This window comes from Hylobates moloch, unplaced genomic scaffold (genome assembly GCF_009828535.3).
Source record: "Hylobates moloch isolate HMO894 unplaced genomic scaffold, HMol_V3 SCAFFOLD_1, whole genome shotgun sequence".
Classification (NCBI taxonomy): Eukaryota; Metazoa; Chordata; class Mammalia; order Primates; family Hylobatidae; genus Hylobates; species Hylobates moloch.
Window position 1 is genome coordinate 101092048 of NW_026652276.1, and position 19124 is coordinate 101111171.

Genomic DNA, 19124 nt, shown 5'->3' on the forward strand with positions numbered 1-19124 from the left:
TCTCTTAAAAAAAAAAAAAAAAAGTCATAGCTCTCTGCAACCTCCACCTCCCAGGCTCAAGCAATCCTCCTACCTTAGCCTCCCGAGGAGCTGGGTCTACAGGCGTGCACCACCATGCCCAGCTAATTTTTGTATTTTTTCCAGAGATAGGGTCTCACTTATGTTGTCCAGGCTGGCCTCAAACTCCTGGGCTCAAACAATCTTCCCTGCTCGGCCTCCCAAAGTGCTGAGATTACAGGTGTGAGCCACTGGGCCTGGCCAGTAAGCAGAAATCGTACTGAGAATTTTTCATACTCGTTTGCCTGGCCGACTTCTTTCCTTCTTCCTTCCCTCCCTGGGTGAGATGCATCCACCCCATACATTGCAGAGCGGGCTCTGCCAGCCTCTGACTGTGATGGCTGGAATTAACGAGGTAATGTTGCGTGCACTTAGGAAAAGGTGCTGAATATGTACAGTATTGTTGTTTGTAATAATTATGTTCCTTGAGCCCTATGTTGCATAACAAGCTATATAATACCTCCAAGATTGCTTTAGGAATTAAGTATCAGATGATTGTAAAACACTTTACAAGATTGTCGCATTGGGTGGGTGGAGCTGGCAGGAAAGTGTGTTGAATCGGAGGAGGAGGCTAGGAAGACAGGGGTTACCGGATTCTGTGTGTTCCTGTTTTATATATGGGTGTGTCCTCTTCGCCTCCTCCAGACAATTCCCTAATTGAGCTGCTAAGATGGGAGGCATCTGACGTTCGCATAAGACCTGACAATCCTTGTGTGGGGTTTAAATGGCATTGGAAATCATTAACGAGACAAAAAGCTATGATTTCCGTAGATTAACACACAGGTTGGGTTTTGGCACGCCAAAATTCATTGTTTTGGTCTTTAGCCCAAACATGCTAGAGTTATTATATTGTCATGCGGTAATTATCTGTTCCTTTAATACAAGTAATAAAAATTAAGCCTAAGAAGTTCTTTAGCAATGCCTCTTACATATCCCAAAACAATATTCAAATGCTGTAGGCATTTAGCCATTCAACTGTACTGTAGTAAAGTTTGGAGTTTAATGTACAGAGATGTTTGAACATTTAGCTCATCCTTTAGTCTGTGACCAGCTTTGCTACGTAGGCATTAACATTTAATAGTGTCAGACTAAATATACATGCTGTAATGAATGATTATGAGATTGCCTGAATTTTCATTTACAGTATAAGGCTCTGAAAATTGGTGTAAAGGTCTGGTTCCTCCTCACTTGATAATGTGTGTGTCATTTTCATATGTCACCGAATTCCTTGCTTAACCGCATGGGAGAAGCTATTTTTTAATTCGAAGCAGATACAGTGGAGTCCTGGCCTTTTGAAAAGAATGAACTGGAAATGTTGTTGACAGAACTTTTAGGGAGGGCAGGCAGTATACTAGGTTTGTTCTTTAAAGATATAATTTGCCGGCACTTGTGCTGGAAACCCTACATGAGCAACTCTTAATAGAATTTTACACGTGATCAAAGGTTCCTCTCTTTACCTCCTCTTCCCTGACCTCTATGTCAAGTTTAAATCGTGGTTCTGTACAAAGGAGGCTGTGAACGGGCTGTTCACTTTCTTGAGACCATTTCCCAGCACAAGGCCGTGAAGGTGGGGAAGAGGGGCAGACTGAGAAGGTGAAGGTATCCAGAGAAGTTACGGAAATTTTTTTTACAAACAGCACCTGGAATGTTTTCAGGAATTCTGTTTTTTTGTGTTATCACGAATCCTGCTTACAAAGAACCATCTCCCCAAGATAGCTGTTTTTTGTTTTTTGTTTTTTGTTTTTCCGAGACAGGATTTCACTCTGCTGCCCAGGCTGGAGTGCGGTGGCTCAATCACAGCTCAATGCAACCTCAACCTCAAGGGCTCAAGTGATTCTCCTGCCTTAGCCCCCGTAGTAGCTGGGACTACAGGTGTACGTCACCATGCCTGGCTAGTTTTTTGGTTTGTGTTTTTGTTTTGTAGAGACAGGCTTTCACCATGTTGCCCAGGCTGGTCTCGAACTCCTGAGCTCAAGCGATCCGGCCACCTTCGGCTTTCCAAAGTGCTGGGATTACAGGCATGAGCCACTGCAGCCGGCCTCCAAAATAGCTTTTGGAGTCAAATTTAACATAAATATTTTGATGCTGATTAAACTAATAATGAAAAGCCATGCACCAGAAAGAGATGCAATTATAGGCTGTGTGTACGTGCAGCGTAAGTGCCCAGCACCAGGGATTCTGCATGATGGACTGTGTTGCTGTGAAACCCCAGCACCCAGGATCTGCTGACATTGAGCCCAACATATCCCAGTGCCTGCCTTTTGTAAACTCTGCAAAGACGCTGGCATCCTAAAGAGTCCCTGGCTCCCGCTGGATACGTTAACCGAGGCATGGTAGACCTGGCCCTCGATTCCAGGAACCTAGGGTGGTCTGAAAAATTAACGACTCTGGCATTTGAAAATTAAGTGAGCTCTTGAATATATACTCTTGTTGATCCGCTGGGCATGGTGTTTGGCATTCTTCGACTGAAGACTAAATCTCTGCAGCCATCTCACAAGTGACGCTGGCGCCCATACCAGAAATATATTCAATAATCTTTCTAAGCCCTGTGGACTTGGGTATTCTTCCACTCTGACGGAGCCCAAGAATTCCAAAGGAAGTGTGCCCCGAGTACCCAGCAGGCGGAATATAATTGCCTCTTAGGCAGCAGAAGGAAAACTAAAGATCGCATTGATGTGGAAGAACATTTAAGGTCTCTCCATCCTGTGCTGAATTCACAGTAAAGGCGAGAGCCATGAGTTTGTACTGTAACTTCCAGATCTGTGACTTCTGACTTTGGATTAAAATCCAGTTTTCTGGAAGTGGATCTGATGGCAGATGTGACCTTGAATTGGCCGCAAGACCCCAGCTCTGGCCTGGCTGCCATTCAGCTCGCGCTGCTCTGCACTTTGTTATCATCAGGAGTGTGGTGGCCTCCTGGCCAGCTGGCCTACGACAGGGCCATGCCAGGTCAGCAGCTGTGCCTCTGCAGGGGTCTCCAGCCTTGGGACCTGCAGCCACTAACCCCTGACTCTTCTGAACACCCTTCATTAGTGAAGGAGGATCGTAATGGAAAGTGGTCATGTCGTGAAATGGGGTGGCTTCTTATAAAGCCTAAGTGTTTCTTTCCTCTGCTTCACCAAGTGACCTACCTTGTTGTAAAGAATGGTCACTCAGGCCAGGCACGGTGGCTCACGCTTGTGGGAGGCTGAGGTGGTCAGATCCCTTGAGTCCAGGAGTTTGAGACTGGCCTAGGCAACATAGGAAGACCCTATCTTTACCAAAAAATACAAAAATTAGCCCAGCGTGCTTGTGCATGCCTGTAGTCCCAGCTACTTGGGAGGCTGAGGTGGGAGGATCGCTTGAGCCCAGGAGGTGGAGGCTGCAGTGAGCCATGATCATGCCACTACACTCTAGCCTGGGCGACAGAGTGAGACCCTGTCTTAAACAAACAAAAAAGCATGATCACTTGGAGTTAACAGACTTAGGTGTGCATTCTCCATGCCAACCAACTAGCTGGGTGACCTCAGGTGAGTCACTCCGCTTCCCTGGGCTTTAGTTTCTGAGGCCTCTTTCTCGAGATCACTGTAAGGCTCAAAAGACAAAATCTCCATAAAGTGTCCCGTGAACTGTGTGGCGTTCTCAGGCATCAGGTGTTACTTCCAACCTCATAATCACTGGACCCTTAAACATCCCGGCACCTGTCCACGGACTTGTCCGTCCTCCACGTGCAGCCCCAGGGATGTGATTGACCTCCTGGGGCTGCTACCTGGTGTATTTCTCTACTTATCTGATGAAAGAATGAAAATCATGAAAGTGTCACACCAGGCAGGAGTAATCAGCAAATACCAGTGAATCTCATGGCTATTGCCACCCCGTTTTCACACCTCGAGGACCCTAGGCTGGGTCCATCCTTTGTAAAGCACTGGAGAATTCTCCCACCCAGCAAGGGGGCTGGCTGCAGGGGCATGACTGTGGCCTCTGGGGAGCCTGCTGGAGCTGACGTCCCAGGAGCCCCACTCTGAGCCTGTGTACCGCCGTGGAGGGGGCCTGTTTGCAGGCAGAGTGGGGTGATGGCTGTTTTCCTGTTGTGCAGATCCCGTACCAGCTTTGGATCTCGGACAGCAACTCCAGCTCAAAGTGCAGCGCCTGCACGATATTGAAACAGAGAACCAGAAACTTAGGGAAACTCTGGAAGAATACAACAAGGAATTTGCTGAAGTGAAAAATCAAGGTTGGTGGAAAATGCATTCTTTGCTTTGTCTTCTCTTCTTTTCTTTTTTTTTCCTCTTCTTTTCTTTTTATTTTAATTGGCTTTTCCCATACTTTTGAGACCAGCTCTCCTTGTAATATACACGTCATAAAGTCAGGGTGGGGCAGGAATCTGAGTCGTTAGAGACATGATAATCATGCTGAGCTATTTTGAAGTAAAACTTTTCCTCTGCACAACAACGACGTAAGATTTTATTGCCCTCTGATGAGACCGATCAGTATTCTTTGAAAATTCTTCCTGTATCGTTACGTGATTGGGTCTGCCTCTTGAAAGGCCAATGCATTGCGTCCAGGCGACACCTGTCAGAGAGCCAGCTCATGATCAAAGGGTCACACACAGTAAGTCATTTAATAATTGCTGCGGATACATTAAGGCTTCAGACACATCTTAAAGGCTGCATGCTTAAGCCCCGCTGTTGCCTTGTCAGTATTGCCTATTCATTAGGAATTTAATGAAAGAAAACAACCTCTTGGTGTGTTTGCCCAGCCGTCAACAAGACAGAGAGGGCAAAGGTTGCCTGGCTTTTCCTGTCAGGGAAGAACAAAGGAATCTCTCCTCTACCTAAAATCCAGAGGCACTCAGGATCTGGGAGCCTGTTGGCTTCCTTGGCTTAAAGGAAAATCACAGTCCCCCTCTGACAGCAGCAGCAGCAGGTTTTTCAGCCAGCTCCGAAGAATAATTCGGCCTGTTTGTTTTTGTTCGGGAATGTGAGTACGGAATTAAATTGAAAGGGGAGGCTGCCCATTCCTAGTGGCCTTCCATTGACCATTTGTAGAGACCTCAATAAAGAGTTAATTGGGGCCACATGCGGTGGCTCACACCTGTAATCCCAGCGCTTCGAGAGGCCAAGGTGGAGGGATTGCTTGAGGCCAGAAGTTCGAGACCAGCCTCGGAAACCTAGCAATACTCTGTCTCTACAGAACATCAAAAATTAGCTGGGCATGGTGGTGCGCACCCATGGTCCCACCCACCCAAGAGGCTGAGGTGGGAGGATCGCTTGAGCCCAGAAGGTCAAGCCTGCAGTGAGCCGTGATTGTGACACTGCACTCAGTCTGAGTGACAGCAAGATCCAGTCTTTAACAACAACAGAAAAAGTTAATTGGCAAAGACTTCTTTTTTTTTTTTTTGAGACCTAAGTCTCGCTCTGTCTCCCAGGCTGGAGTGCAGTGGCGCAATCTTGGCTCACTGCAAGCTCCGCCTCCCGGGTTCACACCATTCTCCTGCCTCAGTCTCCCGAGTAGCTGGGACTACAGGAGCCCGCCACCACGCCCAGCTAATTTTTTTTTTTTTTTTTTTTTTTGTATTTTTAGTAGAGACGGGATTTCACCGTGTTAGCCAGGACGGTCTCCATCTCCTGACCTCGTGATCTGCCCCCCTCAGCCTCCCAAAGTGCTGGGATTACAGGCATGAGCCACCGCGCCTGGCCAATTGGCAAAGACTTCTAAAAGCGTCCTTTGACTTTAAAAATACTGCAGACAGACCAGGGAATAAGAATTGTCCATGGGAATGATCCAGAAAGCATCTGTGATGATGTGTGAAGAGCCAGAGGTAGAGGCGTGGGCTGTGAGGGCAGCGGTGCCCAGGACTTATGAGCATACCTCCCTGCAGTGTGGGCATGGGGGTACTCAAGCCCTCAGGCCAGCAGGGCTTCCTTGCTGAAATTTGGGGGCATGAGGTGACAGGCAGTTGGGGAAGCCAGACCTCACTTCTTTCTGGCTTTGCAGAGAGTGGTGAGCCTTTAGGACCAAAAGGGACAGCTCTGTCCTGCTAGAAAGTGAGGCATTGGGCTTACTAGGCTGGAACTGCTGTGAGGGAAGGTATTACTTTCCCCTGTAGGAAGCACTTCTTGCCAGAATCACTCCAGTATTGCAGTGAAAGGTAACATGCAAATCTGCACGTTGAGTTTTCATAGATACGCTACCCTAAAGGGGAGTATCCTAGTTTTTTTTCCCCCTGCATTGTCCTGTGGTATCTAATTTTGATAGATCCCCTCTCTGGTTTGTTTGGTGGGTGTTTTTTATTTATTTATTTATTTATTTATTTTAGATTCAGGGTCTCGCCCTGTCACCCAGGCTGGAGTGCAGTTGCACGATCGTAGCTCACTGCAACAACCTTGACCTCCTGGACTCAAGCAATCCTCCTGCCTCAGCCTCCTGAGTAGCTGGGACTACAGGCATGTGTACCACCGTGCCCAGCCTCTTTCTGGCTTATTATTTTTTTTTTTTTTTTGAGTTTGCTTTTGTTTTGTTGGAGGGTGGTGCAGGTGGGGCCTGGAGGGCTGTGCAGGATTGTCCTTCCCTTCTCCTTCTATCACCAGTGCCTCAGTTACCAGCTTCCCAGTGGCCAGGGCTTTGCACAGGGGCTGACCAGGAGCCAAGCTGGATGTGGATGTTCTCTCCCCAAAGATTCCGTCCACACTCAGGAGTGGCTTTTCACAATGAGTTATAGAGTCCAAGATTTAAGAACAGCTCCAGGCCAGGTGCAGCAACTCACGCCTATAATCCCAGCACTTAAGGAGGCCAAGGTGGGCAGATCACTTGAGGTCATGAGTTCGAGACCAGCCTGGCCAACATGACGAAACCCCATCTGTACTAAAAATACAAAAATTACAGGCATGGTCAGGCACGCCTGTAATCCCAGCTACTCAGGAGACTGAGGCGGAAGAATCACTTGAACCTGGGAGGCGGAGGTTGCAGTGAGCTAAGATCACACCAGTGTACTCCAGCCTGGGCAACAGAGCGAGACTCCATCTCTAAAAACAGAATGGCTCTGGAGGCAGGCGGACAGACAGACAGACCTGGTTTGAGTCCTTTTATTGCTACCACCTAGCTGTGTGACCTTGGGCAAGTTATCTCACTTTGCTAAAAGCCTCTTTCTCTTGGGAGGCAATTCTGATACTTACCAGGTAGGGTTGGTGTGGGATTAAATATGTATATACACACAGCATTTGGCACTCAATAGTACCTGCTACTCATTCAGCAGTGTGGTTTTTGCCAGAAATCTACCCCCCTTTATTTGGATAACAAGTTTTCCCAAGCTCCAGAAAAATGTCATTTCCTCTCCCCCGCCTTCCAAGAATAAAAGTGATTATAATTTGGGAAGATGGGCGGTGCACATCACTTCTTGTAATTATCACAGCAGTAGTGTAAATGATTAAAAAGTTAGAGCAGGGGCCAGCACAACGGCTCATGCCTATAATCCCAGCACTTTGGGAGACCGAGGTGGGAGGATCTCTTGAGGCCAGGAGTTTGAGGCCAGCCTGGACAACATAACAAGACCCTGTCTCTTAAAAAAAAAAAAAAAAAAAAAAAAGATGGTGTGAGTCCATTGTGTGTTGCTATAAAGAAATACCTTGGGCTGGGTAATTGATGAAGAAAAGAGGTTTATTTGGCTCATGGTTCTGCAGGCTGTATGAGCACGATGCCAGCCTCTGCCCAGCTTCTGAGAGTCCTCAGGAAGCTTTTACTCATGGCAGAAGGTGAAAGAGGATCAGGCATGCCACAGGACAAGAGAGGTGGGGGCATCCCAGACATCTTAACAACCAAATCTCAGTGACTCATCACCAGAGAGAGGCCACCAAGCCATTCATGAGGGATTTGCCCCCATGACCCAGACACCTCCCACTCGGCCCCACTTCCAACATTGGAGATCAGATTTCAACCTGAGATTTGGAGGAGACAAACATCTAAACTATATCAGGTACATAATAAAAGTTAGAGCAAAGAGGGAACTTCTGCCTCATGGGCTACAGCCCCACCCACCCCACAATGATGAGTAAATAGAGGCCCCAGGTAATGCCAAGCCCTTTAGATTCCTCTCTGTTATGCTGGCCCCCTCCTCCCCTACACATGCCTGGGAGGCCTGCTGAGACACCCAGCATCTGCCCAGGATGCAGCCTGGCCAGAAGGCCAGAGGCTTTAGGATGAAGTGGCCTCTGGCTGAGGTTGGGCTGGTCTGTGAGCACTTACCGGGGCCAGGGGGTGGCAAAGAGACCTCATCAGGCACAGTACACTGTCGAGGTCACACACTGTGATGTGTCACTGAGGAGCCCCACTGGAACAAGCATTAGGGTCCAAGTGCTGTACAGCCACTTCCAGCCGGTCCTTAAAGGCAAAAATGAGGCCAGGTGTGGTGGCTCATGCCTGTAATCCCAGCACTTTAGGAGGCTGAGGTGAGCAGATCATTTGAGGTCAGGAGTTCGAGACCAGCCTGGCCAACATAGTGAAACCCCGTCTCTACTTAAAAAATATAATAATTAGCCAGGTGTGATGGCACACGCCTGTAATCCCAGCTATTCAGGAGACTGAGGCACGAGAATTGCGTGAACCTGGGAGGCAGAGGTTGCAGTGGGCCGAGATTGCACCACTGCACTCCAGCCTGGGTGACAGAGCGAGTCTCTGTCTCAATAAAAAAAAAAAAAGGCAAAAATGCTGTGTGTTTACACGAGAGTGTAGACCATTGACGTAGCAGAGCAGTGCGGGCTTTTTCAGAGCTGACCTGTCTGGAGTCCATTCTGGAAGCGTCCAACTCTTGCCTCACTTTGGCCTCCTCCGTATGGCTTGAGAGAGACGTATCACCAACCATTGTGTGCAGAGAGCATTTCTTCCAGGCCCTGAACAGCCAAACCAAAAGGCAGAAAGGTGCCCAGTCCCCTCTCCTGTGCCCTGATGGGATCACTGGTGGAATTCCACCTCTCTACGGAAAGCACTCTGGGACACACCTCATGAAAAAGTCCAACCTCTTCTCTTAACAAAAGAGCCTTTAACACAAAAATTAGCCAGGTGTGGTGCGTGCCTGTAATCCTAGCTACTCGGGAGGCTGAGGCAGGAGAATTGCTTGAACCCAGGAAGCGGAGGTTACAGTGAGCCAAGACTGCACCACTACACTTCAGTCTGGGCCACTGAGCGAGACTCCACCTCAAAAAAAAAAAAAAAAAGCCTTTAGCTTGTATGCACTAAGCCGCATGGGTGTTAATCGCCCAGGTGATGTGCTCCTGCTCTGGCCAGCGCATGTCTGTGCAGCTCAGGTAGCAGGAATGGATGTGAGTTACACACCTGGCTGGTGCCCTTGCTGCCCCAGAGGGAGCTCCATTGCCACAAGCCCTGTCTGGGCCTCCCCTGGCTCTGCCCAGCCTCAGCTCCTTCAGTCATTCATGCCTCAGTGCTTTCCTGAGCACATGTCTGTTTGCCGGCACTGGGAATACAAAATGAGCCTCGCCTGCTAAGAGGTGGATCTGTAGCAGCGGGCGACAATTCCTAAGAGTTCGCTTCTCCTGGGGGCTGGGGCCACAGTGCTTCTCCACAAAGCATCCAGCATGCGGAGTGGCATAGGTGTGTCTGGAGGAGGGTGCAGGTGGAGCGGTCCTGCCCCAGAGCCACCCACACACAAAGCATCCAGCATGCGGAATGGCATAGGCCTATCTGGAGGAGGGCACAGGTGGAGTTTTCCTGCCCCAGAGCCACCCACAGGTCTGTTCCATTCATCAAATCCGCTTTGATGTTCCCCATTTGGGCAGTTGAGGTGAACTTGCAGTTGGTGGTACAGGAGCCATTCACCAGAGCCGCCTGGGCCTGCGCTTTCCCAAGACAGCCCTGCCTCCCAAGGGGCCCCTCGCTGCCCCACATCCTTGGTGCTCACACTTCACTCTAGGACTCCTCCAGGCCACATGCCAGTCACCGGAGCATCTTCCCCCAGGCTACGGCACCCTCTGCTCTGCACACACAGCCCATGACCACCATAGTGGAGGATGCTCCAGGGTGGGTCCCTTCCAGCCCAGTCCCTCCATGCTTTATCCACCTAGCACCACATGTTTCTTGTCACTTGTGAACCAGCAGAGCTGCAGGGCCAGGCCTGCTTGCTTGCTTCCTTCCTTTCCTTTCTTTTCTGTCTCCCTCTCTTTTGCTCTCTGTTTCTCTCTGTTTCTCTCTCTCTCTCTCTCTCACTCACTCTCACTCTGTCACCCAGGTTGGAGTACAGTGGCGCAATCATAGCTCACTGCAGCTTCAAACTCCTGGGTTCGAGACATTCTCCCACCTCAGCCTCCCGAGTCCCTAAGCTGGGACTGCAGGTGTGCGCTACCACATCCAGCTAATTCTTGCCCTTTTTGTAGAGGCGGGGCTCGCTATGTTTCTAGGGTTGGTGTCAAACTCCTGGGCTCAAGGGATCCTCTCACCTTGGCCTCCTAAAGTTCTGGGATTACAGATGTGAGCCACTGTGCTTGGCCTGTAGACTTTCTTCTTCTTTTTTTTTTTTTTTTTAGTTCATTTGTAATTTGTGTGGGTACATAGTAGGTGTCTATATTTATAGGCTACATGAGACGTTTTGATACAGGCATGCAATGTGAAACATCACATCATAGAGAATGGGGTACCGTAGACTTTCTTGACTCCTCTTCAATTGCTTCTTCCAAAATGCACACACCATTATGAACTATTTTTTTTCTGAGAATACTTAAACCCATGTAAAACTTTATTAATCATCCCTCAGTTACAGGACTAATTTAAGACTCATCAATAAGATGGTATGATATTTTACCATTGATTTCCATCCCCCCCCACCTTTTTTTCTTTGACTGGTACTAGAGAAACCAAAGCTCTTCTTTTCAGCAAAATCCATTGATCCTCCTCAGCCTAAACGTTTAAAGTTCAATTTAACATTTAGGGAGTAAAAGGTCTCCGAAGGGACTCGTAACCATTGATTTTGTGTCAGAGTTGAAGAGCTAAGGTTTAAAACACACCGATCCTACCAGGTTATGAGAGCCTTGTACCTACAGCCATATGGAATTGTGTGCTTCTCTTACTGTAGGTTTTTTTTTTTCTTTTCTGCAGAGGTTACGATAAAAGCACTTAAAGAGAAAATCCGAGAATATGAACAGACACTGAAGAACCAAGCCGAAACCATAGCTCTTGAGAAGGAACAGAAGTTACAGAATGACTTTGCAGAAAAGGAGAGGTGAGCATGGCATCCAGGCACACACAGACTGACATAGCATTTGCCCCTGAACTTCACATCACAAGACATGTTGATAAATGGATCTACAAAATAAGCCCAGGTTGTAACCCCAAATCTATATGGGGCAAAATGTTTCCAAAATGATATTCTGGCTGGGTGCGGGGGCTCACGCCTGTAATCTCAGCACTTTGGGAGGCCGAGGTGGGTGGATCACGAGGTCAGGAGTTCGAGACCAGCCTGATCAACATGGTGAAACCCTGTCTCTACTAAAAAATACAAAAAAAAATTAACCGGGTGTGGTGGCACGCGTCTGTAATCCCAGCTAGTTAGGCTAAGGCAGGAGACTCACTTGAACCCAGGAGGCAGAGGTTGCAGTCAGCCGAGATCACGCCACTGCACTCCAGCCTGGGCAACAGAGTGAGACTCCTTCCCCAAAAAAAGATATTCTACATTTGTGAGGTTTCTTTGAGCAAAATGCATCTGTCTTAGTTCCCAATCAGTGGATGGTGTCAGGCAGCCAGTGAGCCCGAGAGTATCCAAGCCGTGCAGGTGCAGAGGTGAAGCTCAAGGCATGAGCCGTTAGCAAGGTGGCACCCGGCAGCTGGACCTGGGCTGAGACCAGAGAGGAAAGCCCATTTCCCAGTGTGTGTCCTCTGGGGACAAGCCGTGGGCTAGTGCTAAACTCTTTCTGCCTTCCCAAGCGAATTGATATTTCATATTATACACACACACACTCTCTGATGTGATATTTAATATTATACACACGTGCACACACACAATCTCGGTGGGTTTTTTGGTATTGCCTCTTTCATTACCTCACATATCAGGGAGTTAGTATCAGTAAAATATGTTAATGCCCTGTGTAACTGATGTGAGTTTTAGATTTCTAGTGACTTACATTACCAAAAACGTTTCCCACAAATAATGAGTTGGTTTTCCCCTAGCGTGATGAGTTAATGAAAGTTAGGTTCCTTGTAACAACAATAAGGACTGTTGAGCTTATGGATCCCAACCATATAGATCTTTTTTTTGTTGTTTTGTTTTTGTTTTTTAAAGACAGAGTTTCACTCTCGTTGCCCAGGCTGGAGTGCAATGGCGCAATCTCGGCTCACTGCAACCTCCACCTCCTGGGTTCAAGTGATTCTCCTGCCTCAGCCTCCCAAGAAGCTGAGATTACGGGTGTGCGCCACCATGCCCGGCTAACTTTTGTATTTTTAGTAGAGACAGGTTTCACCATGTTGGCCAGGCTGGTCTTGAACTCCTGACCTCAGGTGATCCACCCACCTCAGCCTTTCAAAGTGCTGGGATTACAGGTGTGAGCCACCACGCCTGGCCTAGATTGGATTTTTTTAAACTCATGGGTTAAATTAAGATATTAAGTTTTATACCCGCTCCCTTCAAGTAAAAGAAAAGCAAAAAAGGGAAAAAAGAGATACTGAATTTTAACTCTAGTATGAAGAAATGTATGTATCCATCAACAGGAGCACTAAATTTATGATTACAGGTAAGGGGCCAAGTGGGACTGTGGCTGATGTGGGATTTTGTTGTTTTATTTTCAGTTGACTTCCTATGCTGAATACTTGGTGAACTTTTCTTTTTTCTTTTTTCTTTTTTTTTTACTTTTATTCTTTTAATTTGATGCTCAACCTTTTATCCATCCTTGTGTGCTGTGTTGCAATCTTGGCTCACTGCAACCTCCGCCTCCCAGGTTCAAGTGATTCTCCTGCCTCAGCCTCCCAAGAAGCTGGGACTACAGGTGTGCATGCCACCACGCCCAGCTAATTTTTGTATTTTTAGTAGAGACGGGCTTTCACTATGTTGGCCAGGATGGTCTTGATCTCGTGACCTTGTGATCTGTTCGGCCTCCCAAAGTGCTGGGATTACAGGCATGAGCCACCGCACCCAGCCCTTGGTGGACTTTTCTAAGGTGGGCTCTGTAACAACATCATTGAGTTAGGAGGTGGGGCTTAGACACTGGACCAAATTGAAGACTAACTAAAACAGGGCCTGGAGAGAAGCAGCTTTCTATAAAACATACCCACCAGTGTGCCACATCAGTTTACCATTGCCGTGGCAACACCCAGGAGTTACCACCCCTTTCCACAGCAATGATCTCACAGCCCAAAAGTTACTACCCATTCCCTAGAAATTTCTGTATAAACTACCTCTTAATCTACTGGTAATTAAAAGTAGATACAAATATGAGTACAAAACTGTCCTCAGCTACTACTGGCAGCACACGGCCTATGAGGCAGTCCTCCCTCACGAGACCAGTCACAGAGCTGTAACGCTGCCGCCTCCATAAAGCTGCCTTCTTCAGCCCTACCACCAGCTTGCCTTTGAATTCCTTCCTGGCTGAAGCCCAGAGCCCTTGCCAGCTAAGCCCTCCTTTGGGGCTCACCTGCCCTGCAGCATCATGAAGTCCTCTGAGGAATGCCATTAAGCTGACTTCATTCAAAAAGAAAACTGTCTGGGCACAGTGGCTCACATCTGTAATCCCAGCACTTTGGGAGGCTGAGGCAGGAGGATCCCTTGAACTCAGGAGTTCGAGACCAGCCTGGGCAATATAGAGATATGCCATCTCGATGGCATGAATGAATCAATGAATGAGCCATGCGTGTCAGCGTGTGCCTGTAGTCCCAGCTATTCGGGAGGCTGAGACAGGAGGATTACTTGAGGTCAGGAGTTCCAGGCTGCAGGGAGCTATTATCAGGCCACTGCAATCCAACATGGGTAACAGAGCGAGACCTTGTCTCAAAAAAAAAAGAGGCTGGGTGCGGTGGCTCACACCTGTAATCCCAGCACTTTGGGAGGGTGAGGTGGGTGGATCACTTGAGGTCAGGAGTTCAAGACCAGCCTGACCAACATGGTGAAACCCCATCTCTACTGAAAAAATACAAAATAACCCGGGCATGGTGGCGCATGCCTGTAATCCCAGCTACTCAGGAGGCTGAGGCAGGAGAATTGCTTGAACCCGGGAGGCAAAGGTTTGCAGTAAGCCGAGATCACACCATTGCATTCCAGCCTGGGCAACAAGAGCAAAACTCTGTCTCCAAATAAAAAAGAAATAAAAGAAAAGAGAACTGCCAGCTCCCGCCTACCCAGGGCCCCCCATGCATCAGAACTTAGCCGGAGGCTTTCAGTACATTCTCTCACTAATTGCCCAGGATGGATCTGCAACGTAGACCATCTCTTTTCATAGAGGGAGAAAGCAGGTTGTGGGTGAGGTACCTCCTACAGCTTTTGCAGCTAATCAGGGCCAGAGGTGGGACTTTGCAACTCCAGACTGGCACCTGCCCACCTCTGCAGCCCTGGCCTCCCCGTCTGCTCCATTGTGGCCACCTGGAGCCCTGGCTGCCAGACCAAGGCCAGTCCCTTGGGGCCACGCCCAACTCTGCAGGTGGAGGCTGCATCTGTCGTCCCTGGGGGAGTGCGGCAGGGCGCAGACTCCAGGAAAGGAGTGTGCATCACAGAGTCAAGGCTCGGACAGATGGGCAGACCCTTGACCCCACTGATACGGATTTGGTCCTAAGTAAATGCCTTTTGGGAAAGCACTCCTCACCAGTGAGTGATCAAGGGGGAAAACGCAAGCAATCTCAGTGCCCTGCCGTGGAGAAATGGGTTAGTAAAAAGAAGGGACCATCCCTAACCTGGGATGTTATGTCACCATTAAAATATTAATAATAGGGAGAATTCATAGTAACGTGAGAAACGTACCTAATATAATATGAAGTCAAAACATGCACCGTACAAAATTATTTACAGTGCAGTATGATTGTACATCTTCCTACAGCAAACTCATGCATTACCACAATGTGGAAATAAACACATATGGGAATTAAATATTATTAAGTTGACTTTTCTTGTTTTTTGAGACGGAGTCGTGCTCTGTCACCCAGGCTGGAATGCAGTCTCACAATCTCAGCTCACTGCAACCCTCCGCTCCAGGTTGAAGTGATTCTCCTGCTTCAGCCTCCTGAGTAGCTGGGATTACAGGCGTGTGCCACCAAGCCTGGCTAATTTTTTAGTAGAGACAGGGTTTCACCATGTTGCTCAGGCTGGTTTCGAACTCCTGACCTCAGGTTATCCGCCCGCCTCACCTCCCGAAGTGCTAGGATTACAGACATAAGTCACTGTGCCCAGCTCTTGACTTTTCAAATTAGGTAAAGGGATTAGCTATATTAAAATATACAATAACTGATTCTTAGAGGGAAGGGCTGAAGCTAGAATTTACTTCATTCACTGTGTGTGTGTGTGTGTTTTGAGACAAAGTCTCACTCTGTCACCTAGGCTGCAGTGCAGTGACACGATCTCAGCTCACTGCTACCTCCACCTCCTGGGTTCAAGCAGTTCTCCTGCTTCAGCCTCCCAGATAGCTGGTGTTACAGGTGCCCAACTTCACACCCAGCTATTTTTTATATGTTTAGTAGAGACAGGATTTCATCATGTTGGCCAGGCTGGTCTTGAACTCCTGACCACAAGTGACCTGCCCACCTTAGCTTCCCAAAGTGCTGGGATTACAGACGTCATTCTTTATACCAAAAAGTTGTTGATGGATTTAGGATTTAAATATTATAATTTTTTTTTGTCACAAACATACTGGAAGAAAACTGGGGTACATATTCGTTTTTATTAATATGACTATGTAAAACTTAAAACAGATTCTCAAAAACAAATAATAACGTTTTAAAAGCATCAACAAACTGAGAAGAAATAGTTGTACCATGTAAGACAAAAGGCTAATTTTATTTATATACAAAGAGGTCTTCTAAATTAATAAGAACAAAATCTGCTCTACAAAAATAGGCAAAGGAGGTAAGCAGGCATTTCATACAAAGAGAAATAACATAGCTTTACTCAGCAGTAAAAATTTAAATTTGATTTTATCTTGTGTTGGCAGAGTATACAAAAACACACTTACATATTGTTGGTGGGAGTTTAAATTGGTGAAAGTTTTTTGTTGAGAAGTTTTTCACTATCTATCAAAACAAGAAAAGTGGCCAGGCGAGGTGGCTCATGCCTGCAATTTCAGCACTTTGGGAGGCAAAGGCAGGCGGATCACTTGAGGCCAAGAGTTCGAGACCAGCCTGGGCAACATGGTGAAACCCTGTCTCTACTAAAAATACAAAAAACAGCCAGACTTGGTGGTGCACACCTGTAATCCCAGCTTCTTGGGAGGCTAAGGTATGAGAATTGCTTGAACCCAGGAGCAGACGTTGCAGTGAGCCGAGATCATGCCACTGCTCTCCAGCCTGGGTGACAGAACAAGACCCTGTCTCCAAAAAAAAAAAAAGAAAAAAAATTGCAGATACCCTTTGGCCATTGTAATTCCTCTATTAGCATTTCATCCAACAGATTCACTCTCAAAATTATACAACAATATCTCCACAATGATCATTGAGGGACTGTTCCATAGAAAGAAACCTAGAAACAATCTGAGTGTCCACAGAGGCTTAAGTTAATTATTTAATAAGAATGAGGAAGAACTATGTTTGCTGGAATAGAACATTTCCAAAATACGGAGAGAAGTGAATAAGGGACCCCAGAATGTGGTGCACGTTGTGATCACCTTTGTATGAAAAGAACAGGGCAGGGAGATTATATTATACTGTAGTATATTAAACACTTTATTTCACTAGCCTATTTCATATTCATATTACACTATAGTATATTACATTACTTCATTATTACACTATAATATGCTACATATTAGTTCATACTATGCTATAGTATATTACATTCATTCATATTTTGCTATACTATGTGACATATTAATTTATATTGTGCTATAGTGTGTTACATATTCACATTATGCTATAGCATGTTACATATTCATATTATGCCGTAGTATATTACATTAGTTCACATTCCACTATAGTATGTTACATATTAATTCATATTATGCTATAGCATGTTACATATTAGTTTGTATTACACTATAGCTCATTACGTGTTAGTTCACATTACGCCCTAGTGTGTTACACATTCGTTCATATTACACTCTAGTGTGTTACGTGTTAATTCATATTACCCTATAACGTGTTACGTATTAGTTCATATTACACTATAGCTTATTACGTATTAGTTCATAGTACACTATCGTTTGTTACGCGTTAATTTCTGTTATGCTATAGTGTGTTATGTGTTTGCTTATATTACACTATAGGCTGTTACATATCATATGTTACATATTCATATTTTGCTATAGTATGTTACATATTTGTTCATATTACACTTTAGCCTGTTACATATGATGTCGTATTTCTGTACATGCAGAAACGTTTTAGAAAAATACAAATGAACTCTATCTGAGGAGTGGAAATGAGCCAAGGAATAGTAAGAATCTTCCACTTTCCATGCTGTTGTCATATTTGATTACATCCCTGAGTGTCCATAATTGAAATACATGAAAATATTAGCAGTGCTTTTCTAGAAGTGATGAGAATTGGGGTGACTTTGTAAACTGTGTCATTTCTACTTTTCTGTATTCCCAGTTTATTATTATGAGAGCATATGTTATATTCATATGATATAAAAATAATAAACTTATTTTTGGAGGGTTTTTTTTTTTTCCAGATTAAGAGGAAGGAATGCTATTTATTGACCAGGGAATTCACTTAGAGATCCTGGGAAATCTGAATCTGTGGAATGCAATTGCGAGCATTCACAATGTCCCCATTAGGTATTGCAGTTGCGTTTGCATTCCATCATAGCAGAGACGAAACAGCTGCCACATCTATTTAGTGCATCCTTTATTCCAACAAACTCCTTCATTGTGTCAGCAGAATGTAAATGGATCATTCTTCTTGGGCTAACTTCAGAAAACAATGAGTGCGTGATGATGATTTTTTTTTTCTTTTTAAAATCTGGCATTTCAAGAACAAATTACATTTAGGATAACCTTCTACGCCAGTTGCCACCCGTCAAGCCCCACGGGTTGCACACTTGCCGTGATGTGACACGCAGTTACAAAGTTGGGGTGTGGAAGCTGCGGGAGCGGGGCCCACGGCACACGTGTCATTGCGGGCGGTGGCGCGCCTGCCGCCAGCTGAGCGCAGGGAGGGAGCTGAGCTCAGCCGAAAGGCACACGTGCATTTCAGTTGGTAAAGGAGATGACCAATTTGGCTTCATCCTCTTCCTTTGCAGAAAGCTGCAGGAGACACAGATGTCCACCACCTCAAAGCTGGAGGAAGCGGAGCATAAGGTTCAGAGCCTACAAACAGGTTTGATACTCTCCTTCCTAGTACCATGGATGTGGGGAGGACCCAGGGGAAGAGTTGGGTCGGCCCCCTGACCGCCCCGGTCCCCGCGGATACCTGTTGCTCTTCGGGGCCGTGGGAGCTGCCGGGAGCCCACGCTGAAGAATTCCGCAGCACGCCCGCCAGCTGCTGCGCCTCATTCCTCACTGACTTTGAGTTGTTAATGTAGAGGTGGGAGGATCTCAATTCCATTTTCATCCCTTCCACACGCCATCCTTGCTTCCTGCTCTTTTTCCAACAAACACGTCTAAATCACCAAACTGTCAAGGACTGACATTTCATTTGGAACAATAATAGAAAAAAAAAAAAACTCACTTCTACCCTAAGTGAAGTTAAGGAGAACAGTAATTTCAGACCTTTAAAATTTAAAAGCCACCAAAAAAGGTTATGCTCAAGTTTTTACAGTATCTTTAAACTTCTTTCTTTCTCTCTTTTTTTTTTTTTTTTTTTTTGAGATGGAGTCTCGCTCTGTCGCCCAGGGTGGAGTGCAGTGGCACGATCTCGGCTCACTGTAAGCTCCGCCTCCTGGGTTAATGCCATTCTCCTGCCTCAGCCTCCCGAGTAGCTGGGACTACAGGCGCCCGCCACCACGCCCGGCTAATTTT

The 19124-nt window shown here is 46.6% G+C and overlaps 1 protein-coding gene across 6 annotated transcripts in view; it reads left to right on the forward strand.

The window, feature by feature from the left end:
- Window positions 1-19124, forward strand: part of CUX1 (cut like homeobox 1) — a 472474-nt gene that overhangs the window by 280970 nt on the left and 172380 nt on the right. For all 6 annotated transcript variants that reach the window (XM_032756129.2, XM_032756134.2, XM_032756132.2 and 3 more), the window contains exons 5-7: window positions 4133-4270; window positions 11137-11260; window positions 18407-18483. In XM_032756129.2, the coding sequence (XP_032612020.1) occupies window positions 4133-4270; window positions 11137-11260; window positions 18407-18483 (339 nt within the window). The remainder of the gene's footprint in view (window positions 1-4132; window positions 4271-11136; window positions 11261-18406; window positions 18484-19124) is intronic.